General features: G+C 48.9%; 1 protein-coding gene across 1 annotated transcript in view; it reads left to right on the top strand.

Moving 5' to 3' along the window:
• Nucleotides 1-16988, top strand: part of LOC135918937 (ras-related protein Rab-37-like) — a 120625-nt gene extending 103637 nt beyond the window's left edge. Inside the window, exons 5-8 of the mRNA XM_065452633.1 lie at nucleotides 219-271; nucleotides 1790-1912; nucleotides 2795-2871; nucleotides 5057-16988. Coding sequence (XP_065308705.1) covers nucleotides 219-271; nucleotides 1790-1912; nucleotides 2795-2871; nucleotides 5057-5171 — 368 coding nt within the window. The 3' untranslated portion in view covers nucleotides 5172-16988. The remainder of the gene's footprint in view (nucleotides 1-218; nucleotides 272-1789; nucleotides 1913-2794; nucleotides 2872-5056) is intronic.
• The last annotated feature ends 4758 nt before the right edge of the window (nucleotides 16989-21746 follow it).

Here is a 21746-nt window from a genome sequence, read left to right on the forward strand (position 1 = left end):
GCAGATATGTATCTTTTTCATGTTTGTTCGGTGTGTAATGTTTCTTTCTTCCACCAATAAACCTGTCGTGGCGAGTCAGCACTGGCGTGTTTACATCTATTTCTTCGGCTTCGTGTGTTTTGCGCTGTTTCGCCAAGTGTTCACCGTCTACCTGCTCTGCTACTGCTGATTTTTTCACTGACTAACCCATGCGCCTTGACCGGCTTTCCCTCCTTCAGCGCTCCTGCTTCTCTACGACGTCTCGAACAAGACCAGCTTCGATAACACGAGGGTGAGAGCATCATGCATTCGCGCAAATCACGCATGCATCAAACTCCCTGCATGGTTCGTACGGGCCGACGGCATGCTGCTACAGTATAATAGACTGTATAGTATTGCTGTTTAGACATACTTTCCTGCTTTCGCATTGATTGGCAATTTCAGTAATTACCACGCTTACCTTGTAGTCGAGGGAGGGTTTTTCTGACTGGACGCATTTCGTGAACTTGCGCGCCACATCCCTCGGTTCCGATTTACGCTGACCGCTGCGTTACCTGCTTTAGGTCAAATGCCTGTCTTTTAGGAATGGCACCGCGACTACAGCACTCCTACCGTCTCGGTTCAGTTCAATTTCGTATCATGGTGGCTCTCTCGCAACATATTTCTCGTTAGCTGCTTTCTGTCAAATGATACTGCGCTGAAGGAAGCGAAGTAGCCGCGATTCATGTGATTCTTCGCCGTGTCTGTAGATACGTACAAGTTAAACTTTACTGAGGAGCGAACTTGTTTTTCAGTTAAGTATCTAGCTAGCCTGTTCGAAACTGCCTGAAGCTGCCTAGTCAATTGGCTAGCTAAAAGGTGCACACACACCTCAATTACCTTAGAACGTGACGTTGAATGGCGACCTCGCAGTGCCGCCTTCATTAGCATGTATGGCACTAATCTTTGAGTGAATTCTAATTTTGTTGAACACAACAACACAGCTCCGACGGTTTTCATTTTTTTCTTGCTGTTTGTTTTATATCTTAGTTCAAGACGAGGGCACATAAGTTAATGCCGTATTCTGACGAATGCTGTGCTCCGCAGGGCAAGAATTTCGTACTGATCTGAGGGAGTAAACATTCGTGACGTTGATGATTTATTTGCTGAAGCAAATGTATTGCCTCTCCCCCCTCCCCCCCCCTTTCCTGCTGCACCATTATTTCCTAGAACTAACGTTACAATCATTTGAAAGAAGAAAATGTACTGTTTTAGTCACTGTTCATAATTCAGTAAATAGTTCGGTTATTGTCGTGCGTTTAGAAGAGTATGACAATGTTGACCACTCGCCATTCAATAAGAGAGAGAGGAAGACAGTGCGAGGGAAGGGGAAAGGCAAGGAGGTTAACCAGCACAGATGACCAGGCTTGCTACATTACATAGGGAGACGAGTGAGGTAGAAAGACAAAAGAAGATGGAGGAAGAGACACGGAGCAACGGCACAAAATCACAGGCAGTCACTATCGCCACACACAATCACAACACAATGTAATAATTAACACCAACTATAGGCCAAAGCTGTTCGTGTAGCTTATTGACCTTAAAAATTGTAGCAAAGTCTTCGTTGCTCTCTGATGCGATGGCTTATGAGGTTGGCATTCCAAAACAGTTTGTTCTGACAATGGCATGTGACCAACGCGCAGCAGCCTCCATAAGAAATATTTCTCTGTCCAGTCGGCCGTATACATATTTGCCGCTGAGCATAGATCCACGTGGTGCGCTGTTCCTTTCGTGTACCTGCGATGACGTGCCTTCCGTCTTTGTGTGGCAGGCGTGGCTTGGCGAGATCAACGAGTACGCGCAGGATGACGTGGTCATAATGCTCATCGGCAACAAGGCCGACATCACGCAGGACCGCCAGGTGCGCACCGAAGACGGAGAGAGGCTCTCCAGGGTGAGCACGCTTCCTCCTCCTCGCCGATTCCCAGCCTCGGTCGCGCACGTTGCATTCGCGATCGACTTGCGATATTTCAGAGAGAGAGAGAGAAGAGAGGAAAGGCAGGGGGAGTTAACCAGACTCAGGTCCGTTTTGCTACCCTGCTCTGGATTATAGGGACGAAATTTCGGAGCAGAGTCCTTGTGTAAAGTGCGAGCTGGGCTGAGGTTTCATCCGAGAACACAACGCGTTTCGCAAACTTGTGCCCGCTCACCTGTGGCGGCAAGCAAACAGTCGTAGATGGTCCTCGTGACACAATATGGCTGCACTTGGCGAGCTGTGTGCGAGGCCCCTTCATTAGCGGCTGCGCAATCTGCACGAGGCTGCGCTAGCTGGAAAACATGGAAGCGGGGAGAAGCACGGAAACGTTATTGAAGATTCTTTAGGGAACTTCTTAGATATTTTCGGTGGGATGCCTAAATTTGATGCCTTGCTCGAACATAGAATAGAGCTGGATTCTCAAAACTTCTCACTTTGAAGTGCTGTTTGGCATCGGCTGCCATATGCTCTTACAAATAATTATAACGTAACTGTGTGTGTGTGTGTCTGAGAGAGAGAGAGAGAAACGAGCACGTTCGTTCGGCTCCTCCGGAAACACTTTTTTCACCGGTAACATGCCGGCTATATCATGCCAGAAAACTGATCCCGCTGCGAATCCCCATGCAAGCCCGAGCTGTGTTAAAGCTGCACCCGCGACAGTACCATGTGGTGGATTGATTGGCCGAGCAGCCGGAGCTCTGTACTTTTCGTGCTTGTGTCTGCCTCGCGCTTTAGTTCCGTTTGTGTCGCAGGCGATGTACGTCCTCCTCGCCGGACGCTCACTGTTTACGACTGTTTCAGGAGTACGGCGTGGCCTTCATGGAAACCAGCGCCAAGACAGGCTGCAACGTGGAACTGGCCTTCATGGCCGTGGCACGGTGAGTGAGGCTGCTCTGCGCGTCCCCACGGTGGGGGGGGGGGTTTCTAGCAAGGCTACAGTCGGGACTAGTTGGCGCTGCTGGCAAGGCGCTCCGCTTGTGGCGCTGAGGGGGCACACGTCACTGTTGTTCTTGTTAGGTTTGCATTCATAAAAACAGTCACAGGGAGGAGAGAGAGAGAGAGAGAGAGATGGCTGGGCCACCAGGAGGGGCACCACGCGTACCGGCTCTAGAAGAGAAATGGTAAATAAAAATAAAGCAATGTTGAGTGAAGAAGAGAAGAGAAATTAAGAGAGAGAAACTAACACACACACAAGGAACAAATGGGGGCAGGGGGGTCAGAACGACGCAAGAATAAAACATGCATGAGCGTCACAGAGCACTTAACATCCGGCAGATGTTCAAGTTAGCACAAAAATTCAAGCAAAATGTTTGGCTATTATCGGGGGAACAATCGTGTGGCCTTAAATAAGGGAAGTGTTCTGCATGCTTTATCACATTTGGACGCACAACCAACGGTGCAGATAATGTCGTCCGTTGTGGCAAGCCCAGTGGACGGTCTGCGTAAAATGTAAGACAAAGACGCACCCATGCGGATAAAAACGTGATATGCACTGTTACGTCGTATAAAGAAACGCATGGTTGTAAGGTTAAACAGTTGTTATTTCGTGCTTCCTTTCGACTGTGCCTTCTTTACGTCCACTGTAGTCACGTGTGTCCGCGTCCCTCAGTGCGACAAGCAGCGCACCTTTCCCCCGTGACGGGGTGCTTTTCCTTTATCCGGCACCTCTTGCCGAGGCCATGACAGACCTGCCTAGGAGGCCACGATTCGTGCAGGAAAGCACGCAATAGTGGGCGGTGTTCGTAGTTGAATTACAATGAGACTTTTATTTTCTTCAGTGGAGTTCAAGAAAGGTGCAGAAGCGAAAGGCGCACAACGCGTGGCAGAGCCTACTCCGAACCCGTAACAGCCTTTCGATTAATGGCAGATTGTTGGCGGCTAAAAATCAAGACGGCACATATTGCGACACGCAGTTTACGTGCGCAGATAATTAGCAGCAATAATGTTTATGTTGTTTTGAGCAAGTTCGCAACCCAAACATATATATTGCGTAATACAATGTATCCGGACCCGGAGTTGCAACATGTAATGCTCTGTCCATCGAGGAACGGTGGTGTGGTTCGGTAAAGCATGCGCATGGTCACCTTATACTTAACAGTGCGTATAGCGCGCGAGACCACGGCGCTTCTTTCATGTCCCATCGTCTGTTTAATGCGATAGCTAAAAGAGGATCATAATTGGGCCGTTGGCGTTGTATACCCGGGTGTGTAAGCGCGGGCTTTTTCCGGGGGCACATTAATCAAAGGTGAGTCCAACCTGATGCCATTACCCGGTGCGAGTCGTCACCAGAGTTTCATTGGGATGGCATTACACATGAAGACAACTTTGCCTTCGGCGATGTAGGGAAATACGTCCTGGCTGTTATGCGAGATAAGTACTGCGAACACGTGCCTACCGGGTTTTCGAAGCTTTTCAGAGCCTCGAATGAACAGAAATTATGCTTTAAATACGAAGACGACATTGATTTCGCAGCACTGTTTTGGTTCTGTTGTGTAGCCTAATTGTGTATCTGCTTGCGTAGCTACATTTATTTTAAGGATGTGTGGCCTGCCAGAAGTATAGTATATCGTGTCGGTATGCAGGCTCACTTAAGCGACAAAGGCTGCGGACTAACCCTAGACCACAGTGCCATAGACTAAAAACGAGCTCAAGAAAATTCGCGGTGCCGGTCACGTGACCAAGCATACCATTGGGGAGCCGCAATTTTTAGTTTATGCTACCTTCGAGTGTTTTGCGAACTTTATCGGGTTTACCTGAGGTGCAGTCTAATTCACGATCGTGCGGACGTACATAGCGCGCCCGGAAAGACGATTACAGCGAAAGATTGATCAGTAGTTGGTGTTCGTTCATATTGCAATGCGCCCAGTGCAACGCAGAACGACAAGAACCACGACAGGGCGCACCAAAGACGTGTACAAGTCCCCCGCGTGGTGTGTCCCACCGTGGTTGCTCAACAGCCACGCTCAGTTGTGCTCGGCGCATTACAACGTGCCCCGAAAGATGACGCAGAATCAAGTGGCTGCTCTGCGCGCGAATTTTCGCTCGTCGAACGCTGTCTCGCAGGGAGCTGAAGCAGCGGGCGTCCCGGTCGGTGCACGGCGCCTCGGGCCGCTTCAACATGACCGAGTACATTCGCCAGGAGAGCCAAGCGAAGCCCAACGGCTGCTGCAGTAGTTAGGGATGGCGCGTCAAGCTCCGGCTGCCCTTCTAGCACCCCCAGCAAACTGCGCACGCCGCCCCGCACCCCTCCCGACGACCCTGGCACAGGTGCCGGCCGCCAGCATCGACGCCGCCGGTAGCGCCCATGCCGGTACTGGAACTGCTGGCTTCGGCGCTGTCGCTTCCGGGGCTGCCGAAAGCGCCGGCCGAGTTCCAGCACCAGCGACGCCGCTTCCCGCGCTGGCTCTGCCGGAACTACCGCCGGCCGGAACCGCTCGGCTGGCGCTGCGTGGTTTGGGGTGAGGCAGTGGCGCGGTTCCGAATCGCAGCGAGACCAGCTCCGGCACCGCCGCTGCTGCTCGCCCAGAAACCATCCGCCTCACTTGTGACGCCGGAAGTGCCGCGATCACCACGGACTGAACGGCTGGTTCAAGCACTGCCTTTATTTCCGCGCCCGCCGGTGGCCACAGCCCTCGCGGCCTGACTCGATCGCCGCGCAGCCAGTTGGGCTCTCGTTTCTCCGCTGGGTTTGGCAGCCCGCCATATATGGGCCGTGCCCGTTCGTGAGGGCGAGCGGGCAGCACTCCTGCCGAATGCGTGGCCGCGGATGGGCAGCTTTCGGGTTTGCCCACTGCGCAGGGAGGCATTTCGAACGCCGCCTAGCTGCACCCTAGCGCGGTCTGCCTCCCCGGACTGCGCTTCTGGTTCGGCAGCCGAGATGCCACGTGAGCCGAGGGGAACTTTTCTTGCGTGGAGCTGCATCCAAGTATGGATACGGTTGCGTTGGCGGTTAGAGGCCTTGAATCGTGACTGTTGGTGCGGCTGCATTTTCTGTCGTTTAAGTCATTTGGGCGAATAATAACCCCGAGGCAGCGAATCGTCGACATCCGACGTAGCGGTTAAAGACTCAGACTGGCTGCGCGGTGGTCACGTGGCCGAAAAGGCGTGCGCGCAAGCTCAACGTGCGCGCGCCTTTGTTTAACGCCGATGAGACGGCAGACGCGCGCAGGGGCTTGTGCTCTTCCGTTTGTGCCCCCTCTGTTGACCTACCCTGTAATAATAACCGCGCCTGTATATGCGGCAGCAGCAGCAGCAGCATCAGCAGCAGATGTGGACTGAAGCTTGGACTCTGTTGGACTGTGTGCACGTGTGTATGTGTGAGTGTCTGTTTGCGGAAGCCGATCAAGTGGCTTTTATTCTCGACTACAGTTGTCGAAACGGCAGCAGTCGATAACTGCGCCGACGAAGAAGCTCCTGCGAAGCGCGTTTTGTTGCGTATGTGTTATGCGTTTCGCTGCAAACGAAATCTCATGGGGTGCCATAAACAGCGAGGTAAAAGGCAATTAAGCCGTTATTGCTATATTATTGGTTGAAATAAAAACGCGGCCGACTCTCAGACAGGTCCGCCATATGCTCCTGCAGGTCAGTCTTTTTCAGTATCTGCATTAAAATATTTAGCAGAGTATTAAAAAAAAGTATTCAATTACTCTGGTTTTACGTTCAGAAGTTTAGCGGCTAGTGTGAGACATGTCGCAAGTTAATCAGTTGCTCATATCTTTGACTTTTCGCAGAGCGGAGATTCTTTCACGTCGAAGCTCGCGCGGTTCATACTTGCAGTGAAGCCACAGCTGCCGCCGCCGCCGCTGATGGCTTTAAATAAAACGTGGGTTACAAAAATTAACTCGGGTATGAAACTTCGCCACAGGAGAGAACCACAGTTTCTGGTCCGTATGTTCCTGAGCGTCGGTCACTTCGCGTCTGGTGGATGGCGGGTCTCCGACGACAACAGCGTGACCTCTCACGCCGAGCTTGCCTTCATAATTTTGACGAAGACTGCTGCACTGAGACCGCAAGCCGCTGGCGTAGCGGGCTGCGAGATCTATAGCTTACATTGGTTCAGCAAGGCCGTGATTTATTAAGAAACATTGGACACTCGGTATTAACGTTATCGTGCCGTTGAGCCAGTTACACTGTGCTGTTCATTTCGTCTTCCATGTACGATGTCAACGTGAAAAAGAACCGTGGAGACATGCCCCACAATTGCATTCTGCTTCTTTTTTTTAGCTGTGTCACGTTTTCATCCGAGCAGCTCTGCTAGTTCGGGCTCTTGTTACACTCTGTTTACTACGTTCCCAGGCAGCATGGGTGTGCAAACTTACTTCCACTTGTCGTTTTATAGCGGGGATTCCGATGCACAATTAGGAGCCCGTTATTTTTCCGGGTCTGGCAAAGTCTGCACCTTCCTGTTATCCGCTTCCCGTGTTGGTTTTCACGTGCAAATGGTGGTGTCATTTTTTCCCAGCGTTGAGAAAGAAAAAAAAAAAAAGCTGGTCTTTACGACCGTACGGTTAGGGTAGTCCTTGCGCGCAGTATTAACTCGAATCATGGTTGTGCTGTAAACGTTATGCACAGAGTACCTCTGTCCTTGAAACCTCAGTCGTGGTTTCATTCGGTGCAGCTGCGTGGATGAATATAACCACCGCACGAGGCAGTGCGTTCACTCCCGGCGACTTGGTTTCCTAGCGATTCTACGCCATGCTCGATTTCGGAACAAACGGGCTGGTTCGGGCTGACGGCACACCCCCGCTTGTGCTTCCTGTTATTCACAGTAGAGGTACCGCACCAAGCTCCATGCGGAGGTCACTGAACTGCACGACCATTGTACGTTGTTTTCATTATAGTGCGAATGCGGAGCGGAGTGGTTCCGCGATGTTCTGTGAGTGTTCAATAGTACGTATACACTACACAACGGTGCTCGGACTGATCTCGTCGTGCTCACCTTATTCCCGGCGCATTACGCTTTCATTTCAACGAAGTACTAGAATGCACGGTGCGGCACCTGTCGGCAGATCCCGCTTGCTACCGACCAATCGTGGTGAACGGACGCGACAGCGATGTTATGGTATAGCGATCTCTTCAAGTGGTTGCATAACTGTAACATCGTCCTGCGCCACGTTGATGCCTCTGTGCTGATCATGAAATGATGTTCTAGAATGTTGTATGGGACTCGAAAAACGCCTAGTGTTTGGTGCCATTAGACCCGATAGTGTGTTACAGCTTACGCAGGAAATGCGCGTTTACGTGCTGACAGATCGTTTAGTGGAACCCGAGGCGACAGTGTAGGATAACAGCGTCCTTGTGGTCACGATAACTTCATAGTGGAGAGCATGTGCGAGCAGGCTTTGTTTCCATGGCGCTGCTGAGGCGAGTAGATAAATTTTATAACATATCTGCACACTTCTCGGGAGCACTCAGTTCCGGGATTCGAACAATCATGCGTGTGAAAAAACCTCAGGCTGTATCGCTCCCCGCTATTCTCGTGCTTCATTTGGAGTGTTTCTGGCAAAAACGATATACATCCGGATGTCGCCGCAGTAGATTTTTTTTTTATGTATAGAAATGTTCACTTTTCGTGCATTGCGCGCGAGTTTCCAAAGCTGTCACTCGCATTCACCCCCGTCTTCATCGACATGGCGTGTGTGTCGTCTTTCTGCACAGTGAAAAATTCATAAACGCACCGCTATAGCCTATACATGGGAGACCAACGAGTGTACGATGTTGTTGTGGTGCATTTTTTTTTTCAGGTGTTGTTTTCTTTGTTGTAACTGTGGATGTAGAGTGTAGCGTCGTCATACTTGATCGGCGCCTTGTTCTCAGTGATGTTCTCTTGGCTGCTACGTGTGACCTATCGCAGTCCGCGGTAATCGGTCGTGTAGTTCGTGCGCTGCGAAATGCTTACAAAAAGGTTTGACGAACTACGTCGCGTCTATCGCGGCGCGAACGAATGAATACAGCCTTGCTCTCGGTTGTCGGCCGAAACCGTTGGATTGCGGCTCTTGTGAGAGATGGCGCCACCTGGGTTTTCAGGCATGGCGGCGCGTTTGCAGCGCTCCGGTGTGTATGTTTAACCTGGTTTAGCGCTACCTACAAGTTCAGGAGTTGTGTGCGCAGGACACGATGTTTGCGTTGTCAAGTATGGACCCGCGACTGCAAGGCAAGCGAAGCCTACGCACATCAAGCCCAAACACGACAGTGCAACATTTAGGGGAACCGCTCACTTGGGTTCCGACATCGAGTGCAATCTTCAAAGTGTTAATCACAATTCCTTTTTTTTTAACCACGACTTCTTGCGTTTTCGAGACTGTGCAGGCTGGGACATTTCTGAAGTGTGAGCAAACCGCGTTTGGCTGCTGCCATGTTCGCGATCAGGGTGTCGCGCTCGGCGTTGAGATGATACTGATCTGTCGTTGTGGGGCTTGTCTGCTCAAACGCACATTCCTCATCTCAAATTCACGCGAACACGCAACCACACATGGCCTTTACGTGGTAGATCTGGAAGCTATATGTGACTCACAAGCCTACGAAAATCTGCTGTGCTGGTTGCCGGTTGTTGAAAAATTCAGCAGCATTAGAATGAATTTAGCAGAATGAATAGAATTCAGCAGCAGTAAAATGCAAGGTGGCCGTCAGATAGCTGCCGTTTGGGCTGGTGTAATGTAGAGATTCAATTCCCATGTTATTCAATTATATCAACTATATCACTACTATATCGGTTATTTCGGATATCACCGGGATCGGCCGGCCGTAAACGGCGGCTGATTGGAAAAAGGAATAGAATCGCGCAGAGGATTCCTTACATTGTGTACCAGCCCTGTATCACTCGAGCCTGTGTTGCTCTCGACATCTCAAATTCTAACTGCCTGAAGTTTTTTTTTTCCCCTTTCAAACGCGCTTAACGTTCTTTCTTTAGCTTGGGTGGCGCAGATATTGCGTTGTCATTGCCTGTGATGACGTCTGCATATAAACTTGCTTGAAGAACGACGTCACTTGCGTGAAACCAAAGGAAAATAATCCCGGGTTGCATGACAGTGAAGCATTTGGTTCCGTGAGCACCTTTACACGGAAAGTTTCTACTTCAGCAAGTTCGTGCCAGTTGCTTCGCGTGTTCAGCATAGCGGCAACGTCCATAGTAGTGCTACCGATCGCATGTATGGTGGTTACGTGGTTGAAGCTTGGTCGTACGACAATTAGTTCGAACATTCACGGGGAGAAGTCCGTGCTAGTATTTATCAGGTGCTGCAGCTGGAAACAATTGGTGAAAACATTTATGTAAGGTAAGCGACCTTCATCAGGCCATTTATAGTCGCAGGAGCCAGATTGCGTTTGCCGTATAGCTATAGAGCGCGTGGCGCAGTATAGTCGTCGCATGCTGAACTGATTTCAAGGCAAAGTTGGCGTCGTTCAACTTTCCGATGTCCGCGGAACTCGAGTGATCACTTGTTTGCTAAACCAACAAGTGCAAAGCGATCGTGTTAGACGATGTTGAAAAGTCTCAACTGTGCCACTGTAAGCGGCGCTGTGCGAACCGCTGTGCGCGGACTGACTACGGTGTTTGGTCAAAAAAGTGCGCATTGGATTGAATCGCGAGGCACGTTGTATACCAGAGCCATTGACTCGTGTACGTCTTGCTTGCAGTGTCGTGTTCTCGCTTGCAAAGGATCGAACATTTGCGCGTCAACTCTGGAAATACTGTCTAAGTTACGGAGAAACGCGGCCCGAACGATGTGTTCAACTTTTTCTGTGTGTGTGTGTGTGTGTGTTTGACAATGTACATATAGCAGATTTGTTGTTTGAACTGTTGTTATGTTGACTTTCCTCAACCAACAGGGTGTATCCTATGGCGTATATCTGAAGGCAATCGTTCTTCACGGCCTTTGTAATGGCATTTATGCCGTGTTAGTGGCAAAGGGAAAGAGCGTCGGTGCCCGCCTATAGCACTGGAACTGTAGGCGTTGTGCGTCGCAAAGTAATTTAGCTCGCTCTTTGTAGAAGTGAGGGCCTCACTACAGGTTTTTTTCTCAAAGGCTCTGACGGTGCACGCGCGCGTTTTCCGTGCTCCCGTTGTATGCGGGGTGTCGGGGGGCGAGCGCTTGTCTGAAAGGACGCGCACCCAGTGTCCGACCATGTCGACCGCGGGCGCGCGGTTCTGGAAGGTAACGAACGGTTCCAAGTTATGTTCAGACGAGCAGGTGTTGCTTAGATCTTTTGGTGGTTATGCATTCCGTAAACATCCTTTCCGACATTTGTGACCGTAAAGACTTGCGCCCATGTATAGGATAATTTATTTTGAGTGTGCGTGATTAGGGTAAGAGCCTAGTAATAAGGAATTGATAACAATGTATCGGCGGCAATTATGACTGAAACAGCTGTTTCTCTTCACGATTTATTAAGCAAGCGTAGCCTGCACTCTTATTTCGTTCTTTCTCTGTTGTGCACCGTGATCTTTTGTTTCTATTCCGGTATAGACGCTCGCGCTTCTAGAGTGAGCGAGAACGCAGTGGAAGTGTGAGAGCGTGTTGGCGGTCCAATCGCAGGCACGGCTGTTCGGACGTGCTATAGCCTCACTGCGAACGGTATTGAGAAAATGCAGCAGCTTGACGTACACAGCTGCCTTAATTACGCCGTTACTCGAGACTTTGTTGGAAACGACTATAGGTGCCACACGGATTTTACGTTTCGTGGGCCGCACGAGCAGAGTGTCGGAGCGCTCGCGCGGCCGCCGTGGCGTTGTGGAAACGTCGACTCTCTGCGCGAGGGTTCCGGAAGCGCTGTTCGCTGCGTGCCGCTGGTGCGAGCGCTGTCTGCGAGCACGCGTAGCCACCCCTCGGCTTCGAAGACACCGGGCTGAGCAATGGCCGTTGGCTTTTGACGGGGCGTGCACCTCCGAGCGCGCGCGTCGGCTCTGGCTTGACCGCGGGCGGCGAGGCTGGAGGGGGGGCACGCGTCGGACATATCACGAAGTGGGCTCTCTAGGGGCTGCCTGGACTCGCGCGGGTGCGCGCTCGAGTCGGCGAAGTCTGTAGGTGGGCTGGGTTGGCTGTCGTTCATTACCCTCGCAGCGCAACCGAAACGAACGAGCGTACACGAGAAGGACAAGTGCGTGTCTCGTGTCCTTTCTATAGTTGGTCGATTTTATTGGCTCAGTGGTCGCATGCAGTCAAACAGCGCGTGACGCACGGCAATAGTGATTTGTCACTCGGACGTAAGGTGTGGATGTAATGCACGGCTGTAGTAAAAAAAAAAAAGAAAAGCAGCCTGAGAAACACCAGCTGCAAAAGTGCCTGAAATATAGGTCTAATAAGAGTGTATGGCCATGTATGGCGGTGTAGTATGTTCTGTTATATATCGTGCGAAGTGATGGCACGTAAACAGCTAAAATTTGCAGTCTCTACATCTCTCTTGAAACGCGAGGGGTGCGGAGGCACGTGCGGCGCTATGCGAAGCTGTCGTGCCGCAGCCTCCGACGGTAGGTTGTGTTAATCACGAACCGCCGCAGGGGGTACCATGCCAACATCGTTTAGGTGTTGCACGACCGACTTGTTGTCGAACATATCGCTTCTGTCTTATACTTTTGTCGAAATCTTACCAAATAGGCGATCAGATCAAACCCTATACGTTCTAAACATATACAGCCCTCCAAAAGACGAGAGCCAAGCCGCATCTAAATTTATGTCAAAGGCATATAAATATGCGAACAGCACTCGGCCTAGGGTTATAAAAAATGCGCAAAGAAGGGCACAGAGCTCTGGGAGACTGCCAAAGATCACAGTTTCACCTTCCTAAACGACCTGGAACGCCCTACACGCATAGGGAACAGCAATTAGTCGTAATATACTTCACCCGATCCGACTTTCGCCAGAAACATTGGAAGTGCCATATGGGAAAACACAGAGGCAAATGTGGGGAGCGGTAATTCGCATCTTAACCACCACAATCTTCTTTAAGGGATATTAAAAATACAAACCCAAATAAAGCACTTGATGGGACGCTTTCCGCTACATCCGCGACAAGCGCGAACCTATGTCAGTCGCTAGCCTCAAAGAATAGGTGTCCACCTTGGTTCAAGATACAAACCAATGATGGTCCAACGCCAGACTCAAGATGCTGGATGCACAAAAAAGCCTTCAAAGAAGATTGCTTACACAAAAGCACAACAGAAATCTGTTCAAACGGATAGCACAAGTACAAAGGTAGATTGAGCAATACTCACTTTCTCAGCCAAGAACACTGGTATCATTTGTGCTTCGCTTAAATGGACAACTAGATTGTAAAAACACCTGGTTTATAATCAAACATCTAATCGACTCAAACCAGAGCAAACGGTTTCACGCAAGAACCTCCAGAATCAGTCATTCCTTTCTGGGGGACGATGACGCTCTCATCAAAGATCTGAAAGATCGTTATTTTAATGTCAATGCGACCCCCCCCCGCCCCTACTGCGTACACAGGAAGCTGCATGCAATGAGGAGTTGAATAGTGACATTAAGCGGGCGTCCTGGCGGTTCTAAACGAAATCAAAACCACTGCAGCCGCTGGTGAAGACGGTGTCACCAACAAAATACTGCGCAATTTATATACGATCATTCAATCGCCGAAATTACTCAGCTTTTCGACAGTCACTGGAAGGAAGACTCAATTCCCTCCTGTTGGAAGCACGCCAAGGTGATATCCATACTTAAATCTGGCAAAAATCTAAAACTGGAAATATTCGTCCCATTTCATCAACTTCATGCCTGCGTAAGGCTACGGAACATGTCATCTTAAACAGACTGAACAAATATGCTGACAGGGAAGGTCTTTCTTTCCATACCGTGGTAGGTTTTAGACCTAACCTATTTACACAAGACATAACGTGACAGACACGAAACGACATTTTTTCATGCGGGATACATCAAAGCGACAGGCACCATACTTGGTATGGACGTCAGTAAAGCATTCGAGGCATGAATCGATATTAACCAACATGACCCAGATGTATGTGGGGCATCGAACTTTTGGCTACATTGCAGATTTCTTCAAAGGGAGAACTGCTGTGATTCACCTTGGAGAGGTCCAGAGTGAACGTTTTACTCTAGGAACGAGAGACACTCCGCAAGGAGCCGTCCTCTCGCCATTTCTGTTCAACCATGCAGGCTTTACCTCTCTCCTAGAGAGAATACCGCACACCAAACATTCCATATAGGCAGAAGACATTACCGTCTGGACTAACAGTGGTTCAGACGGCGAAATCACAAACGCACTACAGGAAGCAACGAACACGATACAGAGTTTCGTTAAACAAAACGGTCTAATATGCTCTCATAACAAATCTGGACTCTTGATAATCAAAACACATCTGACAAACCCAGGACCGCGAGGGATCAAGCTTCTCCCATTAGTGTCCATATGGAAAGCGGACCAGTTCCACCTGTGCTATCTATTAGGATACTGGCAATGTTAATACAACACAATACACATAATTCAGAGGCCATTACGAAGTTACGAGCCATAGCCCGACAAATTTGCGGCCTATACTCAGGCGAGTAGCTACGTGACATAATGGCATGACGGAGGCAGATCCATGCCGGCTGACCCAAGATTTTTTGATGATCTGCATGTATATTTTCTTCCCTCCTACAATCTACGACTCGCCGACAAATCCGCCAAGCGTATAAAATCGCACTAGGACTTTCGGGATACGCCAACTCAAGGAAACTACTAAAACTAGGTGTAAATAACACTCTCGAAGAGTTAATAGAAGCACACAATACCGAAACGGGTAGAAATATTCTACACAGACTAAACCTAAATCCTGCTATGAACTCTGAGGGACGAATTTCGCTACCGAAAATGATCAGACAACTAGTAGTCAAACCACTCCCGAAAAACATGCTTTCGGGCAGACATGATGGAAGGCGGCCTGCCAGGGCCAAGGTCCTTCACGAAAAGTGCAGAAACGACAGTTTCGTCGCATATGTGGATACGGCCAAGTATAGAACGAAAGGTGCTACGTCCTGAACGTAGTAGCTGGGAAAGGGCGAATCATAAACGCCGCCACAATTAAAGCACCATCCGCGCTATAAAGGCCGAGGAGATGGCGACAACCCATGGCCATCACGAACAACAACACTCGCACGATCCTTAGAGATTCTAAAAGAGCTATCACTGATTTCGCCAAGGGAAGTATAAACGTAAAGGCAACACGAATCCTAAGAAATTATCAAAACGGCATGCTTATGTAAACCTAGTATGGGTCCTCGCACACTCTGAGAATCCCGGGAATGGGGAGGCGCACCGCGTAGCACGAAGTTTAACTAACTAATGGGGAGGCGCGCTCCTTCCTGCTCTGTTTCCGCTGGAGAGGCGGCGACATCACACAGTGACTTGAAAAATCTATATAAAGACTCCAGGCGTATCTCTCCACCTTCAGAAGACAATCTCACGAGGGCGCTGGCCACGATCCTTCGCTGTATACAAGCAGACTCCTTCACCAGTCCACAATGACTGGCCATTTTCGCCAACGGAGAATTGCCAAAATTGCGCTTCAGGTGAATTGGCTACCCAAGATTACATCCTGTGGGGATGCGAGGGTCCCTCTCCCTGAATCGATACTGCAACTGCCTCAAAGCAGACCTGGAAAGAGCTCGTCAGAGCCCCTGAAATGGAGAAAGCTGGCCATCGCTGCCTGGGGTGAAGGGGTCGCTTCCAGAGTGGAGCCACCTTCCGGGCGCAGAAATTAATTTTCTGTAAATAAAGTTGTCACCACCACTCTGAGCTAAGGAACAATGCAGGGTGAAGTGAAGGGCGGGTTACGTACGTTGCGGCTGCGCTGCGAGCAAAATGATCAGAGCAAACTAGTGCATAAATATATCCGGTTTTGGAAGCGATACCGCCGACGTGGCCCACGGGTGCCGCCCACCGTTGCCGAGGCCTCGCGCGTTTGCAGGCAGGACGCCGTTTTTGGATGACTGCACCATGTCGCGCACTCAGCGGGGCTCGGCGACGTGTGTTTGCTGTGCAGCGTAATAAGTGTCTCATTACCTACTTCGCCATGTAGCTTTTTTAACTGTTTTGAAAGGTACACGAACGAGAAACACTAAATATGTATTCTGATAACGCATTAATTCTTTCTATTGTTATAATTGGCTTTATTAGGTTGATTATTTGGCTACAACATGAAGATCGAAATTCAATTTTAGTAAGTTTCGCGCCGAAACCCTAGCGTTAGTACGGCTGTGTTGCACCACTGATTTCGAAGTCTTGTGCGAGTGCGCGTGCTTTGGACCATTGGTGCTTAACGAAAGTTCTTCACACCTGCTATATTCAGGCGTCGGCTCCTGTGGAATACAAGACAGCCCGAATTTACCGATAAAAAATTGACTATGTCCGATCTGAGGCTGTCAACATTCGTGGCTTCATGGCCAGCTGCTGTGGGGAACACGTTCGCTTTTGCGTATTCTGACTTTCCAAATCTCCTATCGCGGACATATTTTTGGACATTGTATAAGGCGGTAATTTACCGACGCATCTCAAGCTATTTCTTTCTTTAGGCGCCCTTTAACACCGAACTGCCTGCCGCCTTTTGGTATCCACCACCTTTTTTTCACACTGTCTACCGTTCAGTTTCGAATGTGGCTTCACACAGCCATGTCACGTCATTGTTATAACTTTGTCGCGCTGTTACATTGACCACTGCTAAATGTCGGCACAAGCAAACAGAAAACCTGTGTGTATCGCATCCAGAGGTACGTGTCCTACGTGCGTGGTTGTGTAGGCGTGCGTATAATAGAGCAGTGATATCACGTGATTGTTTTTTCGGTGTGCTTATTGTGTGAAGCGATGGCGGAGGCAGAGAGCCCGTCGAAGACCCAAGATCTGAGAGCGTTGTTGTTGAAGCCGGTGTTATATACACGATTGTACTGTTGACGCAGACATACAAACGCAAATTATGCGACTATATGTATAATGTTGACATATTATGCGCTGCGCCAATAAAGCGAAGTGTTTGACGTGTTCACATCGCTGTTGTGTTGCTTTTGCTTTCCCCGAGAGTCGACAAGGGCAACAGAGCGCCCACAAGTTCTGTTCCCAAATTTTGTTCGCATCCTAAACACCAGCGTAAATTGTATAGTCCATTCTAAACTACGCCGAAGGAAACGACATTAAAACTTCTCTTACACTATAGGACCGTTTTCCGTCCGTTCCAAACGCTTCATTGCGAATTATTTTATCTATTTTCGTTAGTGATGTGCCGGTTGTAAGCGCAGCCTATCAGAATTGAGATCTTTTGAGATAATAATAGTTACAATAAATGAAACCTGAAATCCTGCTCTGCAGCAGTGCGCTCATATTTGCATATTTGCATTTCTGTCCGCGGCGGACGTAAGTGCGCGCAATGACTCACTATTATGTGGTAAATTTAAAATTTAAAATTTTAATTTCGATTACATTAGGGCGTGTATAATATCGCAAAATAGAATACAGTCAGTGCTCAAGGTTTGTCTGCGTACAGTATAGGAGTATACTCAGACTGGCACCATTTTCTAGAAATGTCACAGAATTACACAGACGCTCATTTTCTGCTTGCGGGGAATATCAGTGCACGTGTCAGGACACGTTGTAGCTCAGAAAAACACAGACGGATAGCAAAAGCGGCGATTGTGCCGCGTCTCCTTCGTCTGTCACGACGCTGAAACCAAAAAGCCCGAGAAATGTCCCACAATCATGGCCACTTTCCCTCCTCCACTGGATGCTGACCGCGGTTCAGGTGTCGGCAGGCTGACTGCGTTAAGAGGAAGCTTTAGCTCGGGCCCAACTCCGACGCGGCCTATTCAAATACATGCAAAACGCAAAAACGTTTCTATGAGATAACCCCGGGACCGATTTTGATGAAATTTGTTGCATTTGAAAGAGAAAATTAAATTCTGGTGACTGTTGGAAACGGAATTTCGATTTAGGGCTTGAATTTTCTGAAAACTATTTTCAAATATTTGACCGATTGAAAAATATAGAAGCACGAAGTTTACAAATTCATAGCTCTGCATCAAGAACTGATATCGCGGTTCTGTAAACGGCATCCATTAGATCATTCAAAGCGGACAAATTCAATATGTTATTTTACATCTTACGTGAATTTGTTACGTTGGTTACAACGGTTTTGCAAAAATTTTATTTCCCTATGATTAATATTTTATATTCATGTGTAACATATCAATTTTGTCCGCTTTAGATGTACTATTAGATGCAATTCACAGAATTGTATTATCATTTTTTAGTGGTTGAGTTACAGAGTTGTAAACTTGATAGTTTCGTATTTTTGAAAATTTTCGATTTTTGCCAATTTTTAATAAAAAATTGACGACCTAACTCAAAACTTCGAAACCAACAGTCACTAGATTTTAGGTTTGCCTTTTAAATGCAACAAACTTCGTCAAATTTGGTCCAGTGGTTGCCGAGAAAAACGAATTCTCCTTTTACATGTATTCAGATAGGAGCATTCAGGTCTCCTCGATCGGAGGGCAGGCGATTTAAACTGCGCTAGAGGCACGCGGGCGCTTCAAAACGCATTTTCTCTTAAAATAAGTCTCTCCTTGGCACGAAACAAGCGTTTCGAGGTTTCTGGGGTGGTATTTCAACAGTCCACGTTGAATTAATAGTAACCTTTAGTGTCCCTTTAAGCAGCAATATTTCTCCCGTCCCCTTTCATTTATTTATCTATCTAACTATTTAAATAAAGAGCCAAGTACTACTATTACGCTGGCCTAGCCTTCTTTTCCTCCTCATCCTCCTGTTCGCGGCACTGTAAACTAATACGTACGCGAACTGTACGTGATAACTTTTAAAAATTATAACTACTAATCCGTCACAAAGTGACGTTCAAATATGGCAATATCGTACACCTAAACTTGGTGCCAGGGCGCAGAGAGGCGCAATAATTCGACATGGCCTGAGTTGGTAACGTATATTGAAACGCTGCTGCGCAAAGCTTGCTTCGTCACTGCACAAATAGATAACGATAAATAAACAACTAAATAAATAGATTTATCAATGATCAAATAAATTTTTTTTATTTTTCAGCAGTGACGATATATGGCGAAGCGACGCAGGAATAGGAAGGCACTGCTCATTCATGCAGCTGCGATAAGAGCGGTATACTGCCAAGACTTTTACTTATTACCGTTAATTATAACTACATATACGGGCCATAATTTTTTTCTTCTTAAGAGGATGCTTTTTAGTCGTGGTATTGTAACGCATATGAGATGGTCTCAAACAACAGAAGGCAGGACAGCACGGGCAGTCCTGTGCTGTCCTGTACTGGCCGGTGTTCTCTTCCTACTTGCGTTACAATGGCTTTCCCAAGTATCGATCAATTTATTGCCCAGCAACAATAAGTTATTTCGAAGGTGCTTATACGTCGGATACGTCTCGGATTTCTTTGTTTAATTACACAAGAAATGCAGAAATTTGCTCCTTACACAACCGCTGAGATAACGTGAATGACATTGGTGGAATTTTTATCTACACGCCTCGTGAGCCACCTAGCGGGCGCTTCCAACAGAGTAGCAGACGACAACCCTTTGCAGCAAAGATGGCTGAAGTTCACGGCTGTGATTTCTCATTTGTTCGGGTGCCAGACTGCTTCTTCTGCGGTGACAGCTGTAGGGAAGGCGCTGACCTCTGTGGGAGCGGGTATGAACACGATGTTACCGGTGTTTGGGACAACATGGTCCACATACGTGCCAGGTGCGTCCCGCAGGCAAACGCCATAAACCCCATTTACAAGAAGTGGAGCTCATGTGAATTAGCCGATAAATTTTGTTGACTAATGCGATGTCTCTATCGTGTTTTTTCTTTAATTCTACCCATGCCGTAATGCTGCTTCTGTACCTCAATAATAATCACCCGCCGTTAGTACAGACTTATATCAAACAAATCCGCACGGTGCGATGTCTGCATATGCAGTTGTGATTTTTCTACCGATGAATACATGTGACATCGCCGAATAAGTGCAGTCGAAGTCGCCTCAAGAAGAGTAATCGCGAATTTATTGATGGAAACGCGTACATTAGTCAACGAAGTCACCAAACGCACGGGTTGATAAAAGCGCGTGTTAGTGCTGTACCGCCGATGCAATTCTGCTGCATACGCCGATGAACTGCGCCGTTCCCGCTGCAGTTCTTGCAAATTTAAATTTCCCAAGGGAGCTGCTTGGAAACGTACAAAGCTAAAGTCTGACTAACTTTTCAGTACTTTTTTTATATTGCTAGAGAGAGGTGCCGCATGATATATTTATAGGCAGAGCAGCGCCAGTCAAAGTAGATGAGCGCTGGCGGCAAGGCCAGGTTTAGTCCTCTGCGGCGTAAGCATAATAAGAAATAATTCCATTAAACAGTTGTGAGTAGTGCTTGTCCTTGTCCACCTTTCTTGTTTCCGTGTTTTTATCGCGCTAAGTTACTACTTCAATCTTGAAACGTTCAGGAGTGAATAGGAAAGTTGTGGAGCTTCACAAATATTGCCCAACCCAGGTACTTCGAACGAGATAGACTTAACGTGGCCGTCTTTATTAGGGAACAACGAAAGCCCGCGCAGTTTAAAAAGTACCAGGTGACAGCGCCTTCTGTGCGTCCGCATAGAGTTTCTCACTATAACACCTAGAGGGAAATCTGGCGCCACCGTCTATGGGAGTTTCTTAAGGGGCGCCGTGCCGTCATGGGAATACGCTAGTTACTGCTGAAACAAGTTACAAAAAAATATCGCTTCCAAGTTCTTCCTAAGGTTTGTTGAGTTTCGTGGCGTGGGTTCTGCGTCGCCTCGAGAGATGGCGCCACGCTGCGTGGCGCCTCCTTCAGGCGCTTTTCTTCTTCTAGCTGGGCCGTGCGCTCTGTCTCCCTGGCGTCTTTCGCTGCATATCGTGCCGTCTTCAGCCGTTTTATGCGAAGCATACAAGCCGCACAACCACGCTCTTCCTTGCTGCGCCGCGCGCGGCCGCGTAGCTACCATATGACGTCATAACAGCTGCAAAAGCGGAGGCTCAACTCGTGCGCTCGCTTGCGGCCGCGTAGTCTCAGCTCGTGCGCTCGCCGGAAGGTGACCATCTGTCACGGTCACGCGCTCGCCGGCGCGTGACCGTGACGTCATGCGCCGGCGCAGCGCCCCTAGCGGGAGGAACGGGAGTCAGGTGGTGGCTGCGGCCGCGCGCGACCGCGCGAGTTGGGGCCCAGCTTTTCCTGATGATGATGATGATAGCAACTTTATTGTACCGCCGGATAAGGAGGCCCCTACTCCCCGTCCCCGGCACACAGGCCTTGGGGACGGGGGCCGGAACCTCCGCGATTAGAAGCAAGCAAAGAGGTCTTGACTCTTCGCGGCTTCTTCCGCCAGGCGGATGGCGTGTTGCTGTGGAGTAGGGTCCTCGCTCCGCAGCAGGGCTTAATTCCCAGGCCTCTCTACAATTTATGTTTGCTTTAGCCCCTGGTGAGCTAGCGCATTCCCAGATTATGTGATCGAGGGTCCCTCTCGCCCCACAGTGTTTGCACTTATCGGTTTCTCTGTCATGCATAACATGGTATGCCCAGACCGGGTTTACGAAGTTCCCAGCTTGCAGGCGCCGCCATGCGACTGCCTCTCTATTGTTTAGACTTTTATCCGGTGGTGGCACCAGTCTCCTGCGTAGCCGATAATTTTCGACAATCTCCGTATAATTTTGCACACGCTCGTCCATGTTCCGGCAGTCGGGCGGTTCCACAGCCACCCGGAAGTAGAGAGCTCGGGC

Source organism: Dermacentor albipictus, chromosome 8 (genome assembly GCF_038994185.2).
Source record: "Dermacentor albipictus isolate Rhodes 1998 colony chromosome 8, USDA_Dalb.pri_finalv2, whole genome shotgun sequence".
Lineage (NCBI taxonomy): Eukaryota > Metazoa > Arthropoda > Arachnida > Ixodida > Ixodidae > Dermacentor > Dermacentor albipictus.